Source organism: Balaenoptera acutorostrata, chromosome 6 (genome assembly GCF_949987535.1).
Source record: "Balaenoptera acutorostrata chromosome 6, mBalAcu1.1, whole genome shotgun sequence".
Lineage (NCBI taxonomy): Eukaryota > Metazoa > Chordata > Mammalia > Artiodactyla > Balaenopteridae > Balaenoptera > Balaenoptera acutorostrata.
Window position 1 is genome coordinate 115,352,531 of NC_080069.1, and position 24,912 is coordinate 115,377,442.

Sequence of the window (24,912 nt, forward strand, 5' to 3'; positions counted from 1 at the left end):
TACTCTTCTTTTCCTCCCCTTCCCTTCCTCTAGACTTTCACCTCTGAGGACCCAGCGAGGCTTTTCCGATGCAAAATGGCAAAGTAGGTGACACTAGCCATTCCCTGGTTTCTCACTCCGACTCTTGTAAGCATTCTCTCACCAGAATATCTTCACTTAAAAACTGGGTAAGCCTGGGGACTTCCCTGGCGGTCCAGTGGTTAAGACTATGCGCTTCCACTGCAGGGGGCACGGGTTCCTCCCTGGTCAGGGAACTAAGATCCCGCATGCTGCACGGTGGGGCCAAAAAAAAAAAAGTTGGGTAGGCCTGGCCGTATAGTAACCTGTTTGCACCTTTCCAAGGCCTTAATAGAAACCTTGCCTAAACCCTTGGCAGAGATGTCAGGCTACCAACTTTCCAGCCTGGAAAGAAAGGAAACAAATATTAAAGCTCTTCTTAGGCCAGGCACTATACAAATGCTGTTTTTCTGTCTAATCCTCATAACGATTGATAGCAAAGGAAGGCTCAGAGAGGTTGAGTAACTTGCCCAGATCTCACAGGCTATAGGCAGGGGAGCCAAGACTGGAATAGGTCTGGGTGGCTTAAGTCTACTTCAGTGCGTGTCCCATGAGGGCAGAGAGTTTTTTTGTTGTACCAAGAACAGGACCTGGTACTTAGCACACTTTCAACATTCCTTCACTCAACAGCTATTAATTGAACACTTAACTATATGCCAGGTACAGTTGTAGGTGCTTAGGGTGTTCTGCAAACAAAATAGAAGATCCCTATCCTCAACCTGTAGCTATATTGCAGTAAAGGAGACAGAACATAAACCATTAAACAATAATATAGTAAATAACTGTAGAGTATATTAGAAAGTGGTGGGCTTCCCTGGTGGCACAGTGGTTAAGAATCCACCTGCCAATGCAGGGGACACGGGTTCGAGCCCTGGTCCGGGAAGATTCCACATGCTGTGGAGCAACTAAGTCCGTGCGCCATAACTACTGAGCCTGTGCTCTAGAGCCTGCGAGCCACAACTACTGAGCCCACGTGCCACAACTACTGAAGCCCACATGCCTAGAGCCTGTGCTCCACAAAAAGAGAAGCCACTGCAATGAGAAGCCCGTGCACCACAACGAAGAGTAGCCCCCACTCGCCACAGCTAGAGAAAGCCTGCGCACAGCAGAGAAGACCCAATGCAGCCAAAAATAAATAAATAAAATAAATAAATAAAAAAATAAAAGTGGTAAGTGCTGGGGGAAAAAAAAACAGAGCAAGGGAGATGTAGTGATACATGTTTAGGAATCAACAAGGAGGTGGGGGAGTTAGCCATGCAGTTACTTGAGACAAATTCTAGAGAGGAGCTGATGCAGAGGCCCTAAGATAAAAGCATGTCTAGAATCTTTGGGAAATGGCGAGAAGATTAGTGTGGTTGGATCAAGGTGAGGGGAGTAGGAGAGGAGATAAGAGAAAAGAACACTGATTTTTACTTTCGATGTAATGGGGAATTATTGCCGAGTCTTGAGCAGAGAAGTAACATGATCTAACTCATTTTAAAAGGGTCGCTCTGGCTGCTGTGTAAGATTGTAGGAGGCAATGATTGCAGCTGAAAGACCGGTTAGGAGACGGTTATATAGTCCAATAATAGCAGGTGCTCAGTAAATATTTGTTGTTCAAGTGACCCTGGACTGGATCCTCTGGCCCTAAAGTGTATTTTGACGACATGTGGCGAAACTTTATTGAGGTCTCTGGGTGATGTTCTTTGTATTATAACTGTTCTGTAAGTATGAAATTGTTTCAAAGTAAAATTAATTTTTAACAGTCTGTTGCAGAATGGTGCTCACAAGCATAGATTTCTTCATTTATTCAACGAATACCTATGATGTGAATGAGACAGATATGATCCCTGCCCTATGGCACTTACAATCTGATAACAAACATGTAAATGAGGAAAGAATTAATTACAAAGTATGATTAATGGCAAAAAAAGAGAAAAAAAGGGAAAGAAGGAGTGCTGTGAGTAAGAAAAATGGAGTAGAAGAGGCCTACTTTAGGTTGGCAACATAGTGGAGGTAAAGTGTGCAGGCTCTAGCACCAAATGGCTAGAGTTCAAGCCCAGGCTCTACTACTCCCTGTGTGACTTTGGCAAAGTTATGTACCCTTTCTGTGCTCCAGTTTTCTCAGTTCCAATGTGGCGATAATAACAGTGCTTGCCTCATATGGAGATGATAAGAATACTTACCTTCTAGGCTTGTACTGAGGTTAAATAGAGTTAATATATGGAAAGGGTTTAAAACAATGTCATGTATAGTGAGTGCAGTGTGTTAGCTCTGAATATTGGGTGAGCAGAAAAGGCCTTTTTGAAGAGGTAACATTTAAGACTTTAGGGGGAAAAAAAAAGTATAGGAATAATATGCTCAGAGTTTTTTGGAGGAAAAAAAACCCCAAATGAGGGAAAGATGCTATTGTTGTTTGTTTTTTTTTTTTTTACAGTCCTCCGAAAAACTGACAATTCACTTTTCATCTTTGATCCTCAGTAACTGGTAATTAATCCTATTCAAATATCGTCTCAGAATTGGGAAGGGAGACAAATAGGGAGATGGATATGAACGTTCTTTACAAACAATAAAGTGCTTGAAAGGAAGGTGTCACCAGCATCATTGCTTCCCTTGCTGATAAGTCAGTGAACAGGTAGGTAATGAAGACAATCCCCTTCCAGTGAAAATAGGGGGCAGTCCTCACATTACCAAACTGTCTGGCAGTAAGAAGGTCCCTCCTGCAGACCCACCTCATTCAGTGAACCTCACTCTTGACATTCCCAGTTGGGTGAGTTCTTAGCAGAGATGATAGACACATTGGGTGGTGTGTTACAGAGACAGTGTACAGAGCTTGCTGACTGGAATATGTTCTTAGTCTTCCTCGCATGAAACAGGAGATCTGGGTTCCTGTTCTCCCATTTATGTGGGTTAGTCATTTTAACTTCTCTGGGCCTCAATTTCCAGTTTAAAAATAGATCTCCAAAGTTCCTTCCAGCACTTCCTGAAAAGTGATTTCTAGTCTAAAAGCATAGATCCCACAATGAAAATTAGTTGCTATTTTGCCCACAAACCTCTTCCAATTTTTCTTGTTTATGTGCAACTCCAGCATGGCACCTTGAAATGGATTTAGCCTAAAGACACAGGGGGTGAGAGAGCATTCTGCATCTGTGAGCAGAAATCTCCGTCTAGATGCACATGGACGAATGGCAGAGCCAACTTGGCCTTAGTTTTCTTTCCTGAAAGAGAGCAGGAAACTCCTCTTTGGCAAACAGTCAGTGGAGATTTTTCCATTAACGTGGGAACTCACAAAGACTCCAGGTCTTTGGAATAGGATATGTGACCAATAAAAAGAGCTACAGACTGCAAATTCCATCTTGTCAATAAATTTTTGTTACGGTTTCAAGTAGTGAAAAGATTTACCAAGTTCACCTTTCAGCTGTACTATCAAATCCTCTCAACTGCTCCCTCTTTGAGGTGGGTAATTACTATTCCCATTCTAGAGATGAAGAACCTAGAGCTCAGAGAGGGTGAACTTGCCAAATGTCAAGGTTAGATGGTTAGTGCAGGAGCCTGGATGTGAACCCAAGTATGTCTGTCTGCTTCCCACTCTGCTACCATAGCTCTGTGCAGCAGGCGCTCGTGTGGTTTCCTTCCTTAGCTGTTTCCTCCAATTCCTAGGATACAACAACTCAGCCCTCCTGATTGTGTGGTTCTCTGAAACATAGACATAGGTGAACCAGCTCTCCATTTTCAGGAAAGCCACAGGGAACCTATGGTTATGAAGGAGACCACAGTAATGCAGATGAATACATCTCACTCAGGACTGGTGTCTAGAGTTCATTTACACCCAGGAATAGCATTACATTTTACATACAACCAGCTCTGCACCAATCACTGGGCACTAAGCAGTTTATATACATTAGCTCATGTATTCCCCACCATAACCTTGTGACATAAGTCTTATTAGCTCCATTTTACAGACCGGTGACACTGGGGCCCAGAGAAAAGTATCTTCCGCAAAAATAGATACTTTCCTTGATGAACTTTTTATTCCTTGCACTTTTTACCAGCGTACCTAGTTATTTGTTTTTCTGTTTAATCTCTCTCTAGTTTGTAAACTCCAGGAGGCCAGGGGCCAGGTTTGGCTGGTTCAGCATAGTGCCTGCTATAGTTAACAAACGCTAATTATGGAATAAGTCAGCTCTTTAGGGCGCCAAAGCTTGAACTGGCCTAAAGACTGCACAGGGGGACTTCCCTGGTGGTCCAGTGGTAAAGAATCCGCCATACAATGCAGGGGATGCAGGTTTGACCCCTGGTCAGGGAACTAAGATCCCACATGCAGCTAAGCCTGTGCGCCACGACTACTGAGCCCGCGTGCCACAAACTACAGAGCCCATGCACCCTGGAGCCTGCGCACCACAACTAGAGAGAAAAAACCCGCAGGCCACAACTAGAGAGAAGCACACGGGCCACAACTAAGATCCTCTGTGCCACAACTAAGACCCGACACAGCCAAAAATAAATTAATTAAAAAAAAATAAGACTGCGCAGGGAAATTTCACACCTAGGAAAGCACCCTCAACTCTCCCTTTCAGAAACCATTCTAACAACCGCTGGAACTGAAAATATCGTAGCTCCTTTAAAGTAGCCCAAGGGGTTTGGGTCACCTAACTGGATGCCCAACCCCTGGCATTTCGCTTGTAAGTCGTCTCCAAGTAGCTCTGGCTTACTTACTCAGCCGGGGAGGTAAGGCCCCAGGACGACCCGGCCAGTTCAGCTCTGGAGAAATACACAGCTGGGTCGAACCCGGGCCGCTAGGACCCCTCCCGGCTCCCTTCCAAGGGCGCGCCCTGGTGACCCGGCCCTGGGAGTAGAGAGCGGTTGGCCGCTGCGCTCTTCCGGGGTCTGGAGGAGGGGCGAAGGTCCAAGAACCGCCCCAATTGGGGCAGAGCCACGGCCCAGGACTGGCCTAAGCCGCCGCAGGTAATGCGGTCCGGAGGTGGGGGGCTCCGGGACCCCGGTTTGAAGCGTTCCCGGGCGGGGGGGTGGGGGGCCGCATCCTTTAAGGGAGTGGAGCTGGGCCGGGTGGAAAGCGCTCGGGAGACCTCCTCTGGCTCCGGCCCAGCCACACTGACGGAAAGGAACCATCCTGTTCTCTCCTGACCCTGTCTCCTATCCCCTAGCGCTGCCAAGCGGGGATGGGACTGGGGGATGGACCTGGCAGGGGCGGCTGCTGGAAGTTCCGGTCCAGGTGAAGTTTACTTCACTGAGCTTTAGGCTTTGGGGACAGCAGTTAGTGGCTTAGGCTGAAGATTGGATTTATCCATTCACCTCCCAGAAATCTCATCCATTTTCTTTCTTCATTCACTCATCCCTCATTTCTACTCTATGCCGGGCCGCTTGGTTGGTTCTCTGAATGAATCCGAGAGGCCCAGCTCGCTTGGAATTTATTCTAGTGGAATTTAGTCTAGAATCTAGAGAGTTTTAAATAGATGATTACATTCAGGGTGATCCCTGCAATGACGACAGCTTAATAGATACCTTCAGGTAGAGAATAAAGTAACTTGAGGATGTAAGTGGAAAGCAACAAATCAGGGAAGGTTTCACTAAGGAGGGGACATTTGAACTGGGCTTTGGAGGTTGACTAGGAGTTTTCTAGTTGACCAGAAGGGAAGGGACATTTCAGGTAAGGGAAGCAGCACAGGATGCAAGTTATGAAAGGGCCTGGCATTTTAGGGGAACAAATATAGTAAGAACAGTTCAATATAGCAAGAAATTGTAGAGGTGAGTTCCTGAAAAGAAGATTGAGACCAGAAGGCTTTGAATGTCATGCTGAGGCCAGGATTTATCCTAGAGTTCAGTATTTCTTGGCCTTTTTAAATGTTGTCTTTTGATAAACATAACTACCTTATGACCTCTGAAAATTATTTTGATATATACCCCTTCCCCATGAAAACCATGAACACAGAAAACTTTAGGCAAAAAACAAAAAAACTCTGTAATTGGATTACAAAAGTTGTGTCATAGTTGCCTCCCAAATATAAGTTTATATCAAAAGGTTGGTAATGCTTATTCAAATTAATCAGGCCCTAGAAATTGGTACATCAACAGGAAAATTTTTAAAGAGGCAAGTAACCTGATTTGCTCTGTTTTTTAGGTAGAAGATAATTGTAAATGTCTAAAAAGTACCTTTCTTTCTTAGGCATAGGACACCATGAAGCAGCTGCCAGTCTTGGAGCCTGGAGACAAGCCCAGGAAAGCAACATGGTCCGTAAGGAAGGATTCAAACAAGAAATACATGAGTTTTTTTTTCATTTATAAGTAGTTTACTAACATATTTGATCATCTATGAAAAAGGGTAGAGTTGAAACTGTCTGCAGTTTCTGGTAATTAGACTCAAACTGTCTGAGAAGATCTTCAGAGGAAAGGTAGTGGGGCAATAATTATCACAGAGCAGATGTTGATCTTATTAAAATCCATTTGCCAGGAAGAGTAAGGCACTGACCATCTGGCATCCTCAGCTCCAACACTGTGTCTTCCCCCAAGCTCTGACTCATTTTTAAGATTTTCAGGGAATTGGATTTGGATTAAACTGGCTTCACTATTTCTTGAGCGCTTGTTCAACCAACCCTTCGTTCAGCAACTAACACTGGCCTGACAGGGCCAGCCGCTGTGTAGGTGATGCAGGTACAAAGGTGAATAGTCTCAGCGTAGTGGGGGAACAGTGACCGGTGCTGAAGCAGGGCTCACAGAGGGCTGTAGAGAGGAGGCAATGCTTCTGCAGGAACTTGGAGGAGAGCCCCTGATCTGGCTTCCCTGCGTCCACTCTTGCTCTCTACGCATCATAAATCTGATCATGGCATTCCCTGGTTTAAAAACCTTTTGTGCCTCTCCATTGGTCTTAGGATAAAAACCAGAGTCCTTAAAATGGCCCACTGGGCCCTGCGTGATCTGTCCCTGCCTGTCTTTCCAACCTCAAGTCCCCTTACTCAGCCTTTGTTATCTTTCTCTTCCTTTAACGTGGCTTGCACTGTCCCACTCAGGAACTGTAGGTGCTGGTCCCTCTACCTGGATCATCCTTTCCCCCCATCTTTTGTCCCTCTCTTTGCCCAGCTAACTTCTACTCATACTTCAGATCTCAGTTCAAATGGGGCTCCTTCAGGAAGTCTTCTTTGACCACTCCTGTCCCCACCTACCTCTCCTTACAGGGTAGGGTCCCCCTGTGATATGTTCTCATACTATATATCCTGTATATATCCTGTACTCCTTTATAACACAACTGAAATGAAATGGATATTTGGAAATTAATCTGTCTAATGTTTTTCTTCCCAACTAGTCTGTCAGTGCTGTAAAGGCAGGGACTTCTTTTGTCTTATTCACCATGTAGCTGGATGGCTGTGAGCTCTTGAATAAGTCATTCAACCTTTCTAAGCCTCAGGTCCTCAGTTGTAAACCTCAGATGATGATAGTAGTACTGTCCCCAGAGGGGTTTTGTGCAAGTTAAGTGAATCCAGGGTTGTAGCGAAGTTAGCAGCATGCATGGTATGTGGTTAGTGGTCATGCAGGTGGTAATGTGGAATGTGTGAATCTGGACATCAGAAGAGAGATCTGGAAAAGAAATAGAGATTTGAAAGTCACTGATGAACATGTACAGTAGATGGGTGGTAATTGAAGCCATCAGTACATATAAAACTGATCAGGCAAGCAAACCTAGACTGAGAAGAAGAGAACCCATGAGGATTGGGAGAAAGCTGGAGGAAAAGGAGTCAGAGAAGGAAACAGAAAGTGCAGCCAGACAGGTGGATAGAGAACCAAAAGGAATGGGTGTGCGGAAGCCAGGGCAGGAGAAAGGTATGAGAAGGAGGGAAGAGCCAAGAGTACCACATGTCAGAGAGGTCAGATAAGACTGGGCCTGAAAAACAGCTACAGAGTTTCCTTTTCCAACCAGAAAGCTTGAAGAAGTGTGCTTTCTCAGTCAGCATTCAGAATAACTTTCCAGAGCAGAATGAATGGATCCTGTATTTGATTTTTTTTTAATTAATTAATTTATTTATTTATTTTTGGCTATGTTGGGTCTTCATTTCTGTGCGAGGGCTTTCTCTAGTTGCGGCAATTGGGGGCCACTCTTCATCGCGGTGCGCGGGCCTCTCACTGTCGTGGCCTCTCTTGTTGCGGAGCACAGGCTCCAGACGCGCAGGCTCAGTAGTTGTGGCTCACGGGCCCAGTTGCTCCGTGGCATGTGGGATCCTCCCAGACCAGGGCTCGAACCCGTGTCCCCTGCATTGGCAGGCAGATTCTCAACCGCTGCGCCATCAGGGAAGCCCCTGTATTTGATTTTTCAAAGTCCTGGTTTTGGCTTCCATCAGGTCGAGCTTTATGAGTAATCTGGAAAAGCTCTTAAGAATCAGTGAATGGGGCTTCCCTGGTGGTGCAGTGGTTAAGAATCCGCCTGCCAATGCAGGGGACATGGGTTTGAGCCCTCGTCCAGGAAGATCCCACATGCCGCGGAGCAACTAGGCCCATGCGCCACAACTATTGAGCCTGCGCTCCGGAGCCCGCGAGCCACTACTCCTGAAGCCTGGACTCCTAGAGCCCGTGCTCTGCAACAGGAGAAGCCACCGCAATGAGAAGCCCGCGCACCGCAACAAAGAGTAGCCCCCACTCACTGCAACCAGAGAAAGCCCACGCACAGCAACGAAGACCCAGTGCAGCTAAAAATAAACAAATTAAATTAAAGAAAAAAAAAAGAATCAGTGAATGATGGAGAATATTACATGGCAGAGGGAAACATCACTGACTAGTGACAAGAGCTTTGGGGCTGTTCTCATGTGATTACACATAAAGCTCTAGCCATCATTAACTGAGTCCTTCCTGCCATGTTACAAGATTGCATCTCATTCTTCACAGCTGAGAACTATTGCTGTCTTCATTTTACAAATGAGGAAAACTAAGGTTCAGAAAGGTAAAGTGACTTCCAAAAGGGCACACATCAAGAAAGCACTTGAACTGGGACTTGAACTAGGTCTGTCTGAATCTGCAAATCGTGTTCATAACTACCATCCTGTGCCAGGACACACCATTGGACATTTCTGGGTATCAGTTTCCCCCTCTACCAAATGGGGACAATTACTAGCCCAGGGCATCCCCACTAAGTTAATGTGAGATGAAAGTAGTGACAAAATTGAAAAGTCAAAGGTTATGTGCAAAGGGAAGGTACTGTTCATTAATTAGGAAAATGCTGCTTTGCTGGACATGATTTAAAATGACTGTGTATGTATAAGACCCTTCATTCTGGTGAGACTGTTCCATGAGGAATGCAAAGAACATACCGCTGCATTTATTCTCTGCTCAGGCCTCCTGAATATACCCTCCCTTTGGCAGGTACACCTTGACCCCGGTTGGAGACAGCCCCTGTGCTCGGGTTGGCCATAGCTGCTCATATTTGCCCCCTGTTGGTGATGCCGAGAGAGGGAAGGTCTTCATTGTTGGGGGAGCAGATCCAAACAGGAGCTTCTCAGATGTGCACACCATAGATCTGGGTAAGACCAACAGCTGTGGGGAATTCCCTGGCGGTCCAATGGCTGGGACTCTGCATCTCCACTGCAGTTTGATCCCTGGTCGAGGAATTGGGATCCTGCATGCCACTCGGCGTGGCCAGAAAAAAAAAAGACCAGCAGCTGCGGAGCACACGCCCTATATGGCCAGAGAGCAGGGCTTTGTGCTGCCGGCCATGACCATTCCTAAGACTATCAGTTCAGACCAGACAGCAGGGTTTTCCTCTGAGAAAATGAACATCACTGAGAGGTCCCTAAGGTCTCAACAGACTCCAGGAATATATCCACCCAACCAAGACCTCCTTGATTTGGGGGAAAGAGTCCATATGGAGCCCTGGATAACCAGCCATTCATTCATCAACTATTTCTCTGGGAGGCATTGATGCCTCCACCTCTTCTATCCACGTAGCCAATTAATCACCAAATCCTAAATATCTCTTTTTTTTTAATTTTTTTATTTTTTTTTAAATTTATTTTATTTATTATTTATTTTTGGCTGTGTTGGGTCTTCGCTGCTGCGTGCGGGCTTTTCTCTGGTTGCGGCGAGTGGGGGCTACTCTTCGTTGCGGTGTGCGGGCTTCTCACTGCGGTGGCTTCTCTTGTTGCGGAGCACGGGCTCTAGGCGCATGGGCTTCAGTAGTTGTGGCGCATGGGCTTCAGTAGTTGTGGCTCGCGGGCTCTAGAGCGCAGGCTCAGTAGTTGTGGCGCACGGGCTTAGCTGCTCCGTGGCATGTGGGATCTTCCCGGACCAGGGCTCGAACCCGTGTCCCCTGCGTTGGCAGGTGGATTTGCAACCACTGCACCCCCGGGGAAGCCCAATATCTCTTATTTTCATCCATGTCTGTCCACTTGCACTGCTACTACTGTAGTCCAAGCATCATTATCTTTCAGCTAGACTGTTACAACAGCCTCCTCACTGGTCTGCCTGCTTCCAAGTTTACCTCCTGTACACTGCGTTTTCCTTACTTAGCTGAGTATTTTCTAAAATATAAATCTGATCATGTCACTCCCCAATTTCAGGCTATCCCCAACTTCATTTCTTAGCTCCCCCAAACCCACACTTGCTCTACTGAATATCCTTCAGTTCCTTGAACTCTTTTGGTCTCCAACCCTTTGCATATACAGTAAATCCCCTACATAAGAATGAGTTCTGTTCCAAGAGCGCATTCGTAAGTCCAATTTGTTCTTTTTTTTCCTTAATTTTTTATTTTTGGCTGAGTTGGGTTTTTTCATTGCTGCGTGTGGGCTGCACGTGGGCTTTCTCTAGTGGCGGCGAGTGGGGGCTGCTCTTCATTGCGGTGCACGGGCTTCTCACTGCGGTGGCTTCTCTTGTTGTGGAGCGCGGGCTCTAGGTGCACGGGCTTCAGCAGTTGTGGCTCGTGGACTCTAGAGCGCAGGCTCAGTAGTTGTGGCGCACGGGTTCAGTTGCTCAACGGCATGTGGGATCCTCCTGGGCCAGGGCTCGAACCCATGTCCCCTGAATTGGCAGGCGGATTCCTAACCACTCCACCACCAAGGAAGCCAATCCAATTTGTTCTTAAGTCCGACAAAGTTAGCCTAGGTACCCAACTTTTACAGATAACACCAGACATGTGAACAAACTTAAGTGATTTGGACATGAAAGTTTGCAACTCAAAGGTCCGTATGTAGGGGACTTACTGTATTGTTCCCTCTGCTTGGAAGGCTCTTCCTTTTCCTTATCATCTGGCTACTATTCATCTGTCGGATCCCAGTTAAATGACACTTTCATCAGGAACGTTGCCCTGATACATCTGCCACTAGTTTAGGACTAGTTTAGGCACTGCCACTGTAAAGGAGAGACTCTTCTGTTTTCCTTCTCTATTCCCATGCCTCCTCTCAACACTAGTCTTCCGTACTTCCCTTCTGACTGACAGATGTGTGGGGATTTTCCCCCACACCAAATAATTCTGCAACACCAGCTGGACGTCCTACAACTCAGTTCAGTTCTACCTGGAATTAGCATCCGATTCCACAGGTGAAGGGCTCAGTCCACAAGACTCTCCCTGCTCCCCTTCAGATGCCAATCACAAGCCCACCTGTGCTTCTGACTGACCAACTATAAATGGGAGGTTCCCATGTCACCTGCCTCAGGTTCCATTAATTTGCTAGAGAGGCTCACAGAGTTCAGAAAATAGCCAGATAGAAGAGATGCATAGGGCAAAGTATGTGGGAAGAGGCACTTTGTGCCCTGTCCAGGTGCCCCACCTTTGCAATACCTCCATGAGTTCACCAACCTGGAAGCTCTTGCAACCCCTCCTTTTTTTATGGAGGGATAATTGATTAAGTTATGACCATTGGTGATTGTCAACCCTCCGGCCCTCTCCTCTCCCCGGAGTTGGGGGTAGGGGGCACTGTCTGGGGCTGAAAAGTTCTAACCCTGTAATGTCATGGTTAGTTCCCCTGGCAACCAGCTCCCATCCTTAGGGGCTTTCCAAAAGTCACCTCATTAACATAAACTCAGGTGTGGTTGACAGGGGGTTTGTTATCAATAATAAAAGACACCTTTATCAGTCTTATCACTTAGGTCATCACAAGGATTTTCAGGGCTCTGTGCCTGGAAGAGATGAAGACCAAGTATGTATTTCTTAATGTAAATCACAATGACACAACCACTCTCTGTGTTTCCATAGTATCCTGTACTTTCCCATCTTTATCCCCCTTCACAGCCCTTTTCACATGTGATTGTTTGTTGTCTGTCTTCCCCACCAGAGTATAAGCGCGTTGGAAACAGGGAACATGGTTATAATGGCATGGTTATATTGCTTCTCATTGTATCCCCAGCCATTACCACAGTGCCTAGCGCAGAGTAGGTGCTTTATAAGTATTTGGATGAATAAATGAGCGACTACTATGTACCACACAATGGCAGAAGAAAATTGGTGTTTTGTTACATTTTTTTTTGTTTTTTTTTAAAGCTTTTTTTTTTTTTAATTATTAGCACCTTTAATTATTATTTATTTATTGGGCTGTGTTGGGTCTTTGTTTCTGTGCAAGGGCTTCCTCTAGTTGCGGCAAGTGGGGGCCACTCTTCATCGCGGTGCGCGGGCCTCTCACTATCGCGGCCTCTCTTGTTGCGGAGCACAGGCTCCAGACGCGCAGGCTCAGTAATTGTGGCACACGGGCTTAGTTGTTCCGCGGCATGTGGGATCTTCCCAGACCAGGGCTCGAACCCGTGTCCCCTGCATTGGCAGGCAGATTCTCAACCACTGCACCACCAGGGAAGCCCTGTTACATGTTTTGTTAGGTCCGTGTGTAACGTTGCTGTCTACTGTTGTTTTTTTTTTTAATAAATTTATTTATTTTATTTTATTTATTTTTGGGTGTGTTGGGTCTTCGTTGCTGCGCGTGGGCTTTGTCTAGTTGTGGTGAGCGGGGGCTACTCTTCGTTGCAGTGCGTGGGCTTCTCATTGAGGTGGCTTCTCTTGTTGTGGAGCATGGGCTCTAGGCACACAGGCTTCAGTAGTTGTGGTGCACGGGCTTAGTTGCTCTGCGGCATGTGGGATCTTCCTGGACCAGGGCTCGAACCCGTGTCCCCTGCATTGGCAGGCAGATTCTTAACCACTGCGCCACCAGAGATGCCCCTGTGTATTGTTTTGATCTCAGTTGTTTACTAACCAAATGTGCAGGAGAGTCTGCATGTAACACTTGAAGTGGTTTGGCCTCTCTTGATAATCTTGGAAGATCTGATATCAGTACGCCTGTATGTCTACATGGTGACAGTTTTTTGCAACTGAGCTGCCACCTATCAGTGGGGCTCTCATTCTCCAATTTCCTCCAATCCTCTGTAGGCATTTGAATTTCTACACCCTGTACTAGGAAATCAAAGGTAAATTAAATCTCTTTCAGCTCTCAAGAAGCTTGCTGTCTAGTACAGTTACAATTCTGTCGTAACCTATTACTAGCTTTGTGACTCTGGCTAAACCACCTAAACCATCTGGGCTTCAGTGTCCCATAAAATAGGGATAATAACTTGATTCACTTGGCACTTGTAATGATCTAACAAGATAATGCCTGTAAAGGTCATATGTAAGTGGTTTACTAATTAAAATAACTAATAAGTTAGGTATTAATAGTCTGTGAAATTGTTTTAGCCAGAAGTCATTTACTTGCAGGTAATAGAAACTCTCTTAAACCAGCAAAAAAAAAAGAAAGAAAGAGAATCCAAAGGCAGGAGATTTGGCCTAGCCTCAGGAGAGAGTGGAAGCAAGAATTAGAAAGCTGTCAAAAACCATCTACTTCCTCCCTCACTCTCTGTGGAGAGATCTGCTTCTTTATGTAGATGTTTCATTCTTCTCTTCCCCATACTTTGGCTTTCTCTCCTTCTCCACACATGGTAGAAGATGGCCACCCAAACCCAGAAATCTATTTGAATTCCTGATTCTTGGGAGAGAGGATCTGATTGGCCCATTTTGGGTCCAGTGACTACCTTTGACCCTATCAGCTAAGGCTAGAAAGTCAAGGTGTAGTACAACCAAGTCTCCTGGGATCTATCCCTGGGGTTGGGAGAGTGGGGACAGTTCCCGTAGAAGAGGGTTTATGGACGAGTCAGACGTCCCCCCCCCCAAGTGTCTGATATAAAAATTTTTGGAGGTTGACCACATTCCCTTTAAGTGATCTGATGGTTGTTCGCTTATGTTTTTGACCCTTTTCTCCTCAGTACCCTCCCCCAAGTTTGTTAACCAGTATAAGCCATTGGCAGCCCCAATCTAGGAACTGGGTGAAATGTTTTCTAGGAACACACCATTGGGATTTAGCCACCTCGGAGGGCCTCTTGCCCCGGTACGAGCATGCCAGCTTTGTTCCCTCCTGCACACCTCACAGCATCTGGGTGTTTGGAGGTGCCGACCAGTCAGGAAATCGAAATTGCCTACAAGTTCTGAATCCTGGTAAGTAGCCAAAGGTTATTTATTTACCAAAATGAATAAATAAATCCAATTCCAATTCCTGTACCAAAGCCCATGTGGATTGTACTGACTAATCCATTTAACTTTGCTGACCTCATAGAAAATAGAAATTTTAACTTCTGGCAGAATCTGAAAATAATAGAATTACATTTTGTTTTCCTCATAACGTGTACAAATTATCCATTTCTTAAAAGCCAAAGCTGGAAGAGACTTCAGAGAAAAGCTATGCCAAGTGGGCAACCCAGGTCTCACAAGGGGAAGTGACTTTCCTAAAGTCACCAGGGAGCCAGGGACTGGGGCAGGCTAGAACCCAAGTCACCTACAGCGGAGGTCTCAAATGGGGGCGATGGTGCCCCCCAGGGGACAGTTGGCCATGTCACACCTCGGGGCAGGGAATCAAGTGGGTAGAGGCCAGAGACGCTGCCATACATCCTGTAATGCACAGGAAGGCCCCTCACAATAAAGAATTATATAGTCTAAAATGTCAGTAGTGCCAAAGTTAAGAAACCCTGATCTAGATCCTCCTGGTATGTTTCTTTTAGTCAAAAAGTGCAAAAAAAAAAAAAAAAAAAGTGCAAAGCTCCTGACTAGTCTCACTGGCAGTTTTATCACAGAGGAAGCAGTTTGGGGACATCACTACTGCGAGGATGTTGCTGAACCACCCATGGGAGGTGGACCTGACTTTTTGTCAGTTAAAAACATTTTTTGTTGTTGTTTTTCTCTTTATAAATATAATTTATATTCATTGTAAAATATTTGAAAAGTGTAAATAAGTGGACAAAAGCCATCCACAATCCTGTGACCTAAGGCTATTAATAACAGTTCTGTGTACTTCCTTTCTGTCTTTTCTCTGCATTTTTATAAACCTGAGATCATCCTATTTCACCACTATGCTCTTGTATCTTTTTCTTTTTAATTTCATAATTAGCACAGAAATAATTCCCTATTAATAAGACTTTGTTGAAATCATTTTTAATGGCTGCATCACACTTTTTTAAGATTTATTTATTTATTTAATTTATTTTTGGCTGCATTGGGTCTTAGTTGCGGCACATGGGATCTTTCCTTGTGGCGCATGGGCTTCTCTCTAGTTGTGGCTTGTGGGCTTTCTCTCTCTAGTTGTGGCACGCAGGCTCCAGGGCGCATGGGCTCTGTAGTTTGCGGCATGCGGACTCTCTAGTTGAGGTGCAAGGGCTTAGTTGCCCCGTGGCATGTGGGATCTTAGTTCCCTGACCAGGGATCGAACCCGCGTCACCTGCTTTGTAAGGTGGATTCTTTACCACTGGACCACCAGGGAAGTCCCTCAATTTTTGTGACAATACCATAATTCCCCTGGTTTTTTTTTTTTTAACATATAGGTTGTCTTCAGATTTTTATCATTATAAATAACAAAGCAGTGAACATCTTTGTTCAGAAATCATTGACTGTATTTCAGATTATTGCCTTAGGGGCTTCCCTGGTGGCGCAGTGGTTAAGAATCCGCCTGCCAGTGCAAGGTACACGGGTTCGAGCCCTGGTCCGGGAAGATCCCACATGCTGTGGAGCAGCTAAGCCCGTGTGCCACAACTACTGAGCCTGTGCTCTAGAGCCCGCGAGCCACAACTACTGGGCCCACTCACCACAACTACTGAAGCCCGCACACCTACAGCCCATGCTCCGCAACAAGAGAAGCCACCTCAGTGAGGAGCCTGGGCACCGCAACGAAGAGTAGACCCCACTCGCTGCAAGTAGAGAAAGCCCACACGCAGCAACAAAGACCCAAAACAGCCAAAAATAAATAAATAAAAAGAAAAAAAAAGTTCTTCCATGTTTAAAAAAAAAAAAAATTATTGTCTTAGAACTCATGCCCAGAAATAAAAGAACTAGATAAAACACTGAACTTTAAGGCTTTTAGTACATGCTATCAAATTGCTCTCCAGGATTTTTTTTTTAACTTTTTTTCTTTTTGGCTGCACTGCGTGGCTCGCGGGATCTCAGTTCCCCAACCAGGGATTGAACACAGGCCATGGCAGTAAAAGCCCAGAATCCTAACCACTAGACCACCAGGGAATTCCCTATCCAGAAAGATTTTTTTCAACTTATCCTCTCTCCAACTGTGTTTAATAGTTCTTGTTTCACTCCTGACCAGTATCGAATTTATCATTTTTAAGCACTGCTAATTTGATAGGCAAAAAAACCCTTGTATCTAATTGTTTAAATATGCATTTTGTTAATTACTAGTAATCTGGACATTTTTCACAGAACAGTCAACTCTTGCCCAGTTCCCTCTATCGATAACAGATTTATTTTTACAACAGCTGGTCTTTGTCATTTTGGGATAGTAACAGTTCCTACCTTGTTAAGTTTGGCAAGAATTTAACTCAAATCTGGCACATACTTAATGCTCAATAATTGTTGTTGTGGTTGATGTAGCTATGGTTCGACAGATGGAAATCAGTTCTAGATTGGATGGAGATCAGTTCCTTTGATTTTCAGTGATGGCATCTATTTAAATAAAATACAGTGAGAATTTGGAAAGCTTTTGTCAAAGGAATTGATTTTCCACCAGATCCTTTTTCTCTCCTAGAAAGTATAGTTTGACACCATGCCCAGGAAATATGAAAGATGTAAGTGAATCATTAGTTGCGTTTGTTACTAAGGCGAGTCCCTCAGCTGGCTTAGGACTCCTTTCGTATTATTTGTGCTAACGTTTGGCTTGGCAGCCACACCATCCCAGGATCTTCTGACCCTGGAGGTTGTGCCCCTTCTAACTCCCCCTAAAATCCAAAAGCTATCCAAGATCTGTAGCTATAGAGACAATTACGTTATGCTTTGTTTTGGGTTTTTTTTTTTTTTTTGGCCATGCAGCTTGCGGGTCTTAGTACCCCAATCAAGGATCGAACCCGTGCCCCCTGCAGTGGAAGCGTGGAATCTTAACCACTGGACCACCAGGGAAGTCCCCATTATGTTTTGGATATAGGCTGAGACTTGTTTGGTCTCCAGGCTCATGTTTTGAGTCCCACACATATTACACATGCTTCGTGCGCCACTTTGTATACTGAATGAAGACCTTTACAAAAGGCACAGAATTTCCCAGTCAAGAAATAATTCCTGGGAATTCCCTGGCACTTTCACTGCCGTGGGGTCAGGTTCAATCCGTGGTTGAGGAACTAACATCCCACAAGCCATGTGGCACGGGAGGGAGGGAGGAAGGGAGGGAGGAAGAATTCCTAGTGTGTTGTAGTGGAATAAGTACGAGAGTTTTGACAGATCTGTGTTCAGAGCCCTGCTCTACTACTCACCAACACTGTGACCTGGGAGAAAGGATTTAGACTTTCTGAGCTTCAGTTCCCTCATCTGCAAAGTGGAGATACTTTCCACCCGCCTCCCAGGGTTGACTGAGGATAGTGGGGATGGCAGAGTGCTCAGGGCAATGATTCTGCACAAGGGAGGTGCTCAGTTACTGCTTGTGTTTCTATAAAATTCATGCTTCATTCTGAAAAGAAATAAGCTTCTGTACACCTACCCACGTGGTGAAATTTTATTTTCAAGTCAGAAGAGTGGAAAATACATAGATCTTGGTGGTGTTGAAACAGAATTTGAATCCCAACTCAGCCATTTACTAGCCATGTAACCTTAAATGAGTGACTTAATCTGTCTCTGCTTCAATTCCTTATCTGTAAAATGGGGAAACTAGTATTTATTTAGCACTTACTGTGTAGTAGGGACAATTACTGCTACTACTGAAGCTGTAATAATATTGTCTACTTTCTTTTAATGGCCACATATCCTGAGAAACTTGGCACATTTAGTTTCTTGCATCTAGTGGGAATGAATTTTAGCAGCTGTTGGGCTCCTCTGAATGGGTACAGGGCAGGGTAGTCAGTCATCAAAGGGGAGTAGGGTTCAGAGAGGATGTTTGAAGGCCTCCAAAAACAAACTGGCCTCATTCTTAATTGTACTTGTGGCTTTTCAATCTTGGGAATTTGGGTCTATCTGGACAAACTCTAAGTATTGCCCCCTACCCCTCCTTGAATTTGGTGGCATGAGATCCCCGCCTAGACCTACACTGTCCGCCTTAGAGATTGGGGTTTGCAAAATAACCTTGCCCAGCCCCAGAGCTGATGTCAGAGGCCCCTCAGCCTGGGTATTTTAGATACCTACCTTCTCTGTGGACCAGAAACGAGGACTTGGACCACGCCAAAGGTGACCAGCCCACCCCCATCCCCAAGAACATTCCACACGTCATCGGCAACCATCGGAAACCAGCTGTATGTCTTTGGGGGCGGAGAGAGAGGCGCCCAGCCCGTGCAGGATGTGAAGCTGCATGTGTTTGATGCAAGTATGGACTCGGGGGAACCCTGGGGCTGCCACTTACCTGGTCAGGGTTACCCCGGCCTGCAGCTTACCTGATGAAGGAAGCAGAGGTTAGAAAATGACAACCTGGCTGTGTGTCTCACTTCTAGACTTCTTCAGTATATCTCTTAGCTGATATCTTCTACCCATAGCAAAATTTGCATTTAAAAAGGAATAATTGGTCAATTTTAAAAATTTAAACAGTATAGTTTATAAAGCAAAAAAGTAAAATGTTATCCCTTACACCTTTCCTTCCCACTCCCCAGACAGAGGTAAACACTGTTAGCCATTCCTAATGTCTACCTCCAGATTTTCCTGTGCAATTATAAATCATATGCACATGTGTTTATGAACATCTATGAATTTTCTATGGATTTTGAAATTATATAAAAACTTTAAAACACACACATAGAATTATTAAATTATAAATGTTGGTCTGCCTCTTACTTTTGCAGGTCTAAGGGCAGATCTTAGTACTAGTCGAAAGTATAAACTTTGAAGCCATAGGACAGGGACTCAGGACCAGATCTGATATCTAGTTTCTGTATTACTTTAGACTAATTTCTTAATCTCTCTAGGCCTTAGTTTGCTGATGTGTAAAATAGAGATAGTAATAGTGCCTACCACAAAGAGTTGGAAAGATTAAATGAGATAATGTGATACAGTGCATAGCACAGTGCCTGACACATAGGAAGCACCTAATGAATAATCATTGTATTATCATTATTATTCCTTCATTTAATCACACATCATGGATCTTTCCTAAGTCAGAAATTTCCTTGCAAAGCATATCTTTGTGTGGGAATCCCTATTCATTCAGTCATTTTCCTATTGACTGACCTTTTTGCTGACAGTGTTACAGTGAATATATACATTAATTTCTGCACATGTTACAACAATTTAATATGGACTAGATGCTAAGGAGTGGAATTACGTAGGGTCAAAATGGTATGAACATTTAAAATTGTGAGACCTCTTGCCAAATTTTTGTCTAAGTAGTATTTATTTACATTTCTTCCTCTTACTAGTGGGCATTTATGAATAATACTTTACAAATAGCATGTGACAAAAATAATTTTCATGAGTGTTTTTGCAGCCTTTTTTGAGAAAAGGCAATAAGCAAAATTTCGAACTTACAAAGTTTAAATTAAGAATTAAGACACGTCACAGTATGACTTTATCCAGAAAGAATGGACTGTGTGATTCTTTTAAAGAGCTTTTAAAATTTTAAATAATATTGGTTTTGAATATATAAAACTGCAAGAGAAAAAAAATATATGTATATATATATATGTATATATATAAAAAATACTATCACCCCAAAATTGTTAACATTTCAGTACAACTACGGTGTTTTTTTTTTAAATAGCAGAGATAATTCTAGGTGTACTATTTGTATCCTGTATTTTTCACTTAAGCATTTCCCCTGTAATCACAAAGTTTTTTCAATGTTTTTAATGAATACATAGTTTTCTATCATGACTGTAGCAATAACTCACCCATTCACCTGTTGATGGACTTAGGCTATTTCCAGTTCTTCTCTATTACAAACAACGCTGTGGTAAACATTATTTAGGCATAAACTTTTTCTGATTATTTCAAATTGTATTCTTTGGAACTCTGGGGGCTCCTTGAACAACCTTCAGGCATGTCACAAATGGTAATTCAGAGATAACTTGTTTGGCAGGCTTTTGTCTCAGATAATTTTTTTTTTAAAAGATTTATTTATTGATTGATTGATTGCTATGTTGGGTCTTCATTTCTGTGCTAGGGCTTTCTCTAGTTGTGGCAAGCGGGGGCCACTCTTCATCGCGGTGTGCGGGCCTCTCACTATCGTGGCCTCTCTTGTTGCGGAGCACAGGCTCCAGACGCACAGGCTCAGTAATTGTGGCTCACGGGCCCAGTTGCTCTGCGACATGTGGGATCTTCCCAGACCAGGGCTCGAACCCGTGTCCCCTGCATTAGCAGGCAGATTCTCAACCACTGCGCCACCACGGAAGCCCTCAGATAATTTTTGTAGCACTCCTTTAAGACTTATCTGGTATGTTGAAATGATTGATTTTCCTGAATTCTATATATGTACAATTTTGAAGATATGAAGGGTTTTCAACAGGTAAAATACATCTGCACTATTTGGATCATACCCATATTAATAACTCTCATGTATTGAGTACTTTCTCTGTGCCTGTGCTTTCCATACATTATCTCATTTAATCCACACTTCAACCCTGAGAGGTAGGTATTATCAGGTAGTTTCTCCTCATTTTACAACTACAGAAACTGAAGCTTATAGAATTAACTGGTGCAAGGCCACATAGTTATTCAGTGAAATAACCTGGTTTTAACTCCAAATCCCATCCTCTAACCATTATCCTATACAACCACTTCAGGAAGCCCTGCTAACTTTAAAAGTAGTCTATTTTTTCCCCCACCCTTCCAGCAAATCAATTAAGAATATTGTCTTAAAAAAGAGAAAACTCTGAAGGCCTGTCCCAGAAGAAGTAGACTCATTCTTTTTAATTCTGGGGCCGTTCTAGGTTGAAGAAACTTAAGGGAGGTCTTTTTTTGATTCAAAGCAAGAAGTGGTTTCTTAATGCCCAGTAGAAGGGGCAGGCATATTAGGCAGTGAATTCTCCAGCCCTGGATGTGTACCAGCAGAGGCTGTAAAGGCTGTGGACGGAGGGAGGCCTGGGTTGGGTTGGCAAGTTGCAGTGAATGACCCCCCAGGTCCCTCTCTGCTTGGAGCACCTCTGCTTGCTGGGAGGTGAGGCTTAGTTATATTTCTCGTGTTCCTTCTTCATAGCTTTGTCATCTAATGTCACTGAATTTATTTTTCTAGATACCCTGACCTGGTCACAACCAGAGACACTTGGAAAACCTCCATCCCCCCGGCATGGTCATGTGATGGTGGCAGCAGGGACAAAGCTCTTCATCCATGGAGGCTTGGCAGCGGACAATTTCTATGATGATCTCCATTGCATTGATATCAGTAAGTAGGGTGGAGAGCATGGGGGCTTGTCTGCTTAGGATTAAATAAAATATGCTTTGATTGACTAGAGCCTTGCTCTTGACCAGCCAGCAGAATCTTTACTAGATTCTGTGAAATGTGGCCTGAATAATAATAAGAAATAACAATAAAAGCACGTATTTCTGTTTGCCATGTACCTACCCATTATTTCTTATCCTTCCAACAACCCTGCTCTTTCATTAAAATTCATTATGCTTTGTGTTTCCCGACTGGATTTCTTTCAAGCAGTACCCGTTAACCCCATGGATAACTTCTAGAGTGTGTCTGGAGGTGGACAACCAGAACTGTCACGCTAAATTGTTAAAAAACACTGAGAAAAGGAAAGTTAGGGATAACATGAGAATTGTCTTTAAGTGTCTGAAGGGCTGATGTGCCCTAGAGAGCCTGGACTCTTTCTGGATCATTCTTGCAGACTATGAGCTCCTTTAGGGCAGGGACTTTGTCTTTTTTTCCGCCAGTGTATTTCCAGCATTGAGCACAGTGTCTGGCAGGTCGCGAGTGATGAGTGCGTATCTGTTAAGAGTGGACAGATAGGGACTTCTCTGGTGGTCCAGTGGTTAAGACTCCGCGCTTCCACTGCAGGGGGCATGGGTTCGATCCCTGGTCGGGGAACTAAGATCCTGTATGCTGCACAGTGCGGCCAAAAAAATTTAAAATATTAAAAAAAAAAGTGGACAGATGAACAAATGAATATGTTCTGCGTTGCTCCAGACGACAGGAATTGGAACTATGGGCAGAATGCATGAGAACTGCTGTGCAGTGTATCGGGCTACCTTGCCAAACAATAGGTTCTCTGGTTTGGTGACATCTGAGGCCAGCTGACACTGGCTTGGATTCCTGCATTGCCTAGGATATTTGGCTGGACTGGGTGATTCTACCTTCCAACTCTGAGCTGCTGGACCCCTGCCTTGAACTGACAGATGGAAAATATCTTCACAGAAGCATTCCTTGCAAGCAAACAGAGTTTTAATGCTTATTTTATTTAGTTTTTTCTTTAAAAATTTTTTTTTTAATTAAAAAAAATTTTTTTTGGCTGCATTGAGTTTTAGTTGCGGCACATGGGATCTTCATTGCAGCATGTGGGATCTTTCTTTGTAGCGCACGGGCTTCTCTCTAGTTGTGGCGTGTGGGTTTTCTCTTCTCTAGTTGTGATGCACGGGCTCCAGAGAGCGTGGGCTCTGTAGTTTGCGGCACAGGGGCTCTCTAGTTGAGGCGCGGGAGCTCAGTAGTTGCGGCGCATGGGCTTAGTTGCATCACGGCACATGGGATCTTAGTTCCCTGACTAGGGATCAAACCTGCATCCCCTGCATTGGAAGGTGGATTCTTTACCACTGGACCACAAGGGAAGTCCCTTAATGCTTATTTTAAAAAAGAAAGTCCTTTTCTCTTGTGCAAGGAACTACTTCCTAACTATTTTTCCTCCTTTCCAACCCAGGTAGTTCTCTAAAACCTAAAATCCAGTGATATCCTGCCTCATTTAAATTCTTGTCTGAAAAGTTGCAACTACCTGCAGAAATAGGTTGGAAATAGGTGCTGAGGCAGCACGTTACAGCATAGAGAACACAGGTTTTGGAGTCAGACCTGAGTACAATTCTAGCTCTGCCACCTGCTAGCTGTGGAATCTCTGACAAGTCTCTTTCCCTCTCTAATCCTATTTCTTCATCTTTAAGAAGAAAGAAGGTAGGCAGAAGTAATAGCAATTGCATACCGCTATTAAGAGAATGAAGTAAGCAAGATACTTAAGTGTCTAGCCAGTACTCACAAAGTTGCTTTCTAAGGAACTGTATTTCAAACATGCACGTGTGTGGACATACAGGCATGCTTGCACACACAAAACACACACACACACACACACACACTTGGAACCTCACCTACTTCTGGGCTCCAAAATACTTAATGGTGATGGTCACCAAAGACCGGATCACATTCCTCAGTGTGCTCCAAAGACCACCCACATCAGAATCACCTGGGATGCTTGTTAAAATTATAGATTACTGAGCCCCTCCCTCCCTCCCTGGACTAGCCAAACAGAATTTCAGCTCCCCCAAGTGATTTTTGTGCACACCAAACCTTGCTATAGGATCTCTCAGAGCTCTCAGTGAATGAAGTTCAGTGATTGATTGGTTTGCAAACTGCAGGAGTCTGACAGGTTAAGTTTGAAACCACAGTCTAGGCCATGTTGTACCTAAACACTTTCTATCTCTTGGCAGGTGACATGAAGTGGCAGAAGCTAAGTCCCACTGGGGCAGCTCCCACAGGCTGTGCTGCCCACTCAGCTGTGGCTGTAGGAAAGCACCTGTATATCTTTGGAGGGATGACTCCCACTGGAGCCCTGGGCACAATGTACCAGTATCACATAGGTGAGCAGGTGTTGTTCGCTGTGGGTCCTTAAGCAAATGTGACCATTCTTTGAAAAGTATCACAATGCTTTGGTCTTTCATTTTGGTCCCTCCACATCTAAATCCAAAAGAATGACAACCAGACTTTTAGGGAATGACATCATCAAAGCAGTAACAGTGCCATTAGGGGTTTTTCCCTTTTATTTCCTGTTTCTGTTAGGGCTCAGGTGACACAGCACATCACAGAGCATTTCTGGAAATTTCTTAACACAGACCCTTTTTTTTTTTTTTTTTTTCCAAAATAGAAAAGCAGCATTGGACCTTGCTTAAATTTGATACTTTTCTACCCCCTGGACGATTGGACCATTCCATGTGTATCATTCCATGGCCAGTGACATGTACTTCTGAGAAAGAAGATTCAAATTCTGCCACTCTAAACTGTGCTGCTGAGAAAGGGGATTCCACTGAGAAAGGAGTAACCGAAAGTGGTGACTCTCGTGAAGAAAGTCAGACTGACACACTACTCTGTTTTGTGTTTGGTGGGATGAATACGGAAGGGGAAATCTACAATGATTGTATTGTGACTGTAGTTGATTAATAAAACTACATTTTTACTACTTTTAAATGTCAATTACTTTCAGGAAAGTTAAATGAAACCTTAGTTGTTTCATACCTCCAATATCTTCTGCACTATATATCCCTTTGGCTTTTAC

The 24,912-nt window shown here is 44.2% G+C and overlaps 2 protein-coding genes across 6 annotated transcripts in view; one reads left to right on the forward strand and one right to left on the reverse strand.

Moving 5' to 3' along the window:
* Positions 1-4,878, reverse strand: part of PPP6C (protein phosphatase 6 catalytic subunit) — a 35,625-nt gene extending 30,747 nt beyond the window's left edge. The window contains exon 1 of the mRNA XM_057549052.1: positions 4,753-4,878. The gene's annotated coding sequence lies outside the window, so the exon portion shown is untranslated. The remainder of the gene's footprint in view (positions 1-4,752) is intronic.
* On the forward strand, positions 47-24,816 carry RABEPK (Rab9 effector protein with kelch motifs). 5 transcript variants are annotated; one of them, XM_007194681.3, is made up of 8 exons: positions 47-83; positions 6,221-6,285; positions 9,400-9,557; positions 14,327-14,479; positions 18,657-18,818; positions 21,672-21,821; positions 24,071-24,220; positions 24,505-24,816. In XM_007194681.3, exons 2-8 carry the CDS (start codon positions 6,233-6,235, stop codon positions 24,795-24,797), a joined length of 1,119 nt encoding a protein of 372 aa, XP_007194743.2. In that variant the 5' UTR covers positions 47-83; positions 6,221-6,232; the 3' UTR covers positions 24,798-24,816. The 5 variants fall into 5 exon arrangements, with proteins under 5 accessions (XP_007194743.2, XP_007194742.2, XP_007194744.2 ...); XM_007194680.3 differs by lacking the exon at positions 47-83 and adding an exon at positions 2,474-2,523; XM_007194682.3 differs by lacking the exon at positions 47-83 and adding an exon at positions 2,653-2,671.
* Positions 24,817-24,912: the final 96 nt, after the last annotated feature.

Bases quoted from the DNA above. Each gene is read 5' to 3' on its own strand.
- RABEPK (XM_007194681.3), top strand. From the start codon at position 6,233: ATGAAGCAGCTGCCAGTCTTGGAGCCTGGAGACAAGCCCAGGAAAGCA. The intron at 6,286-9,399 runs GTCCGTAAGGAA...TCCCTTTGGCAG, and splicing joins AAGCCCAGGAAAGCAACATG to GTACACCTTGACCCCGGTTG. The intron at 21,822-24,070 runs GTAAGTAGGGTG...ATCTCTTGGCAG, and splicing joins TCTCCATTGCATTGATATCA to GTGACATGAAGTGGCAGAAG.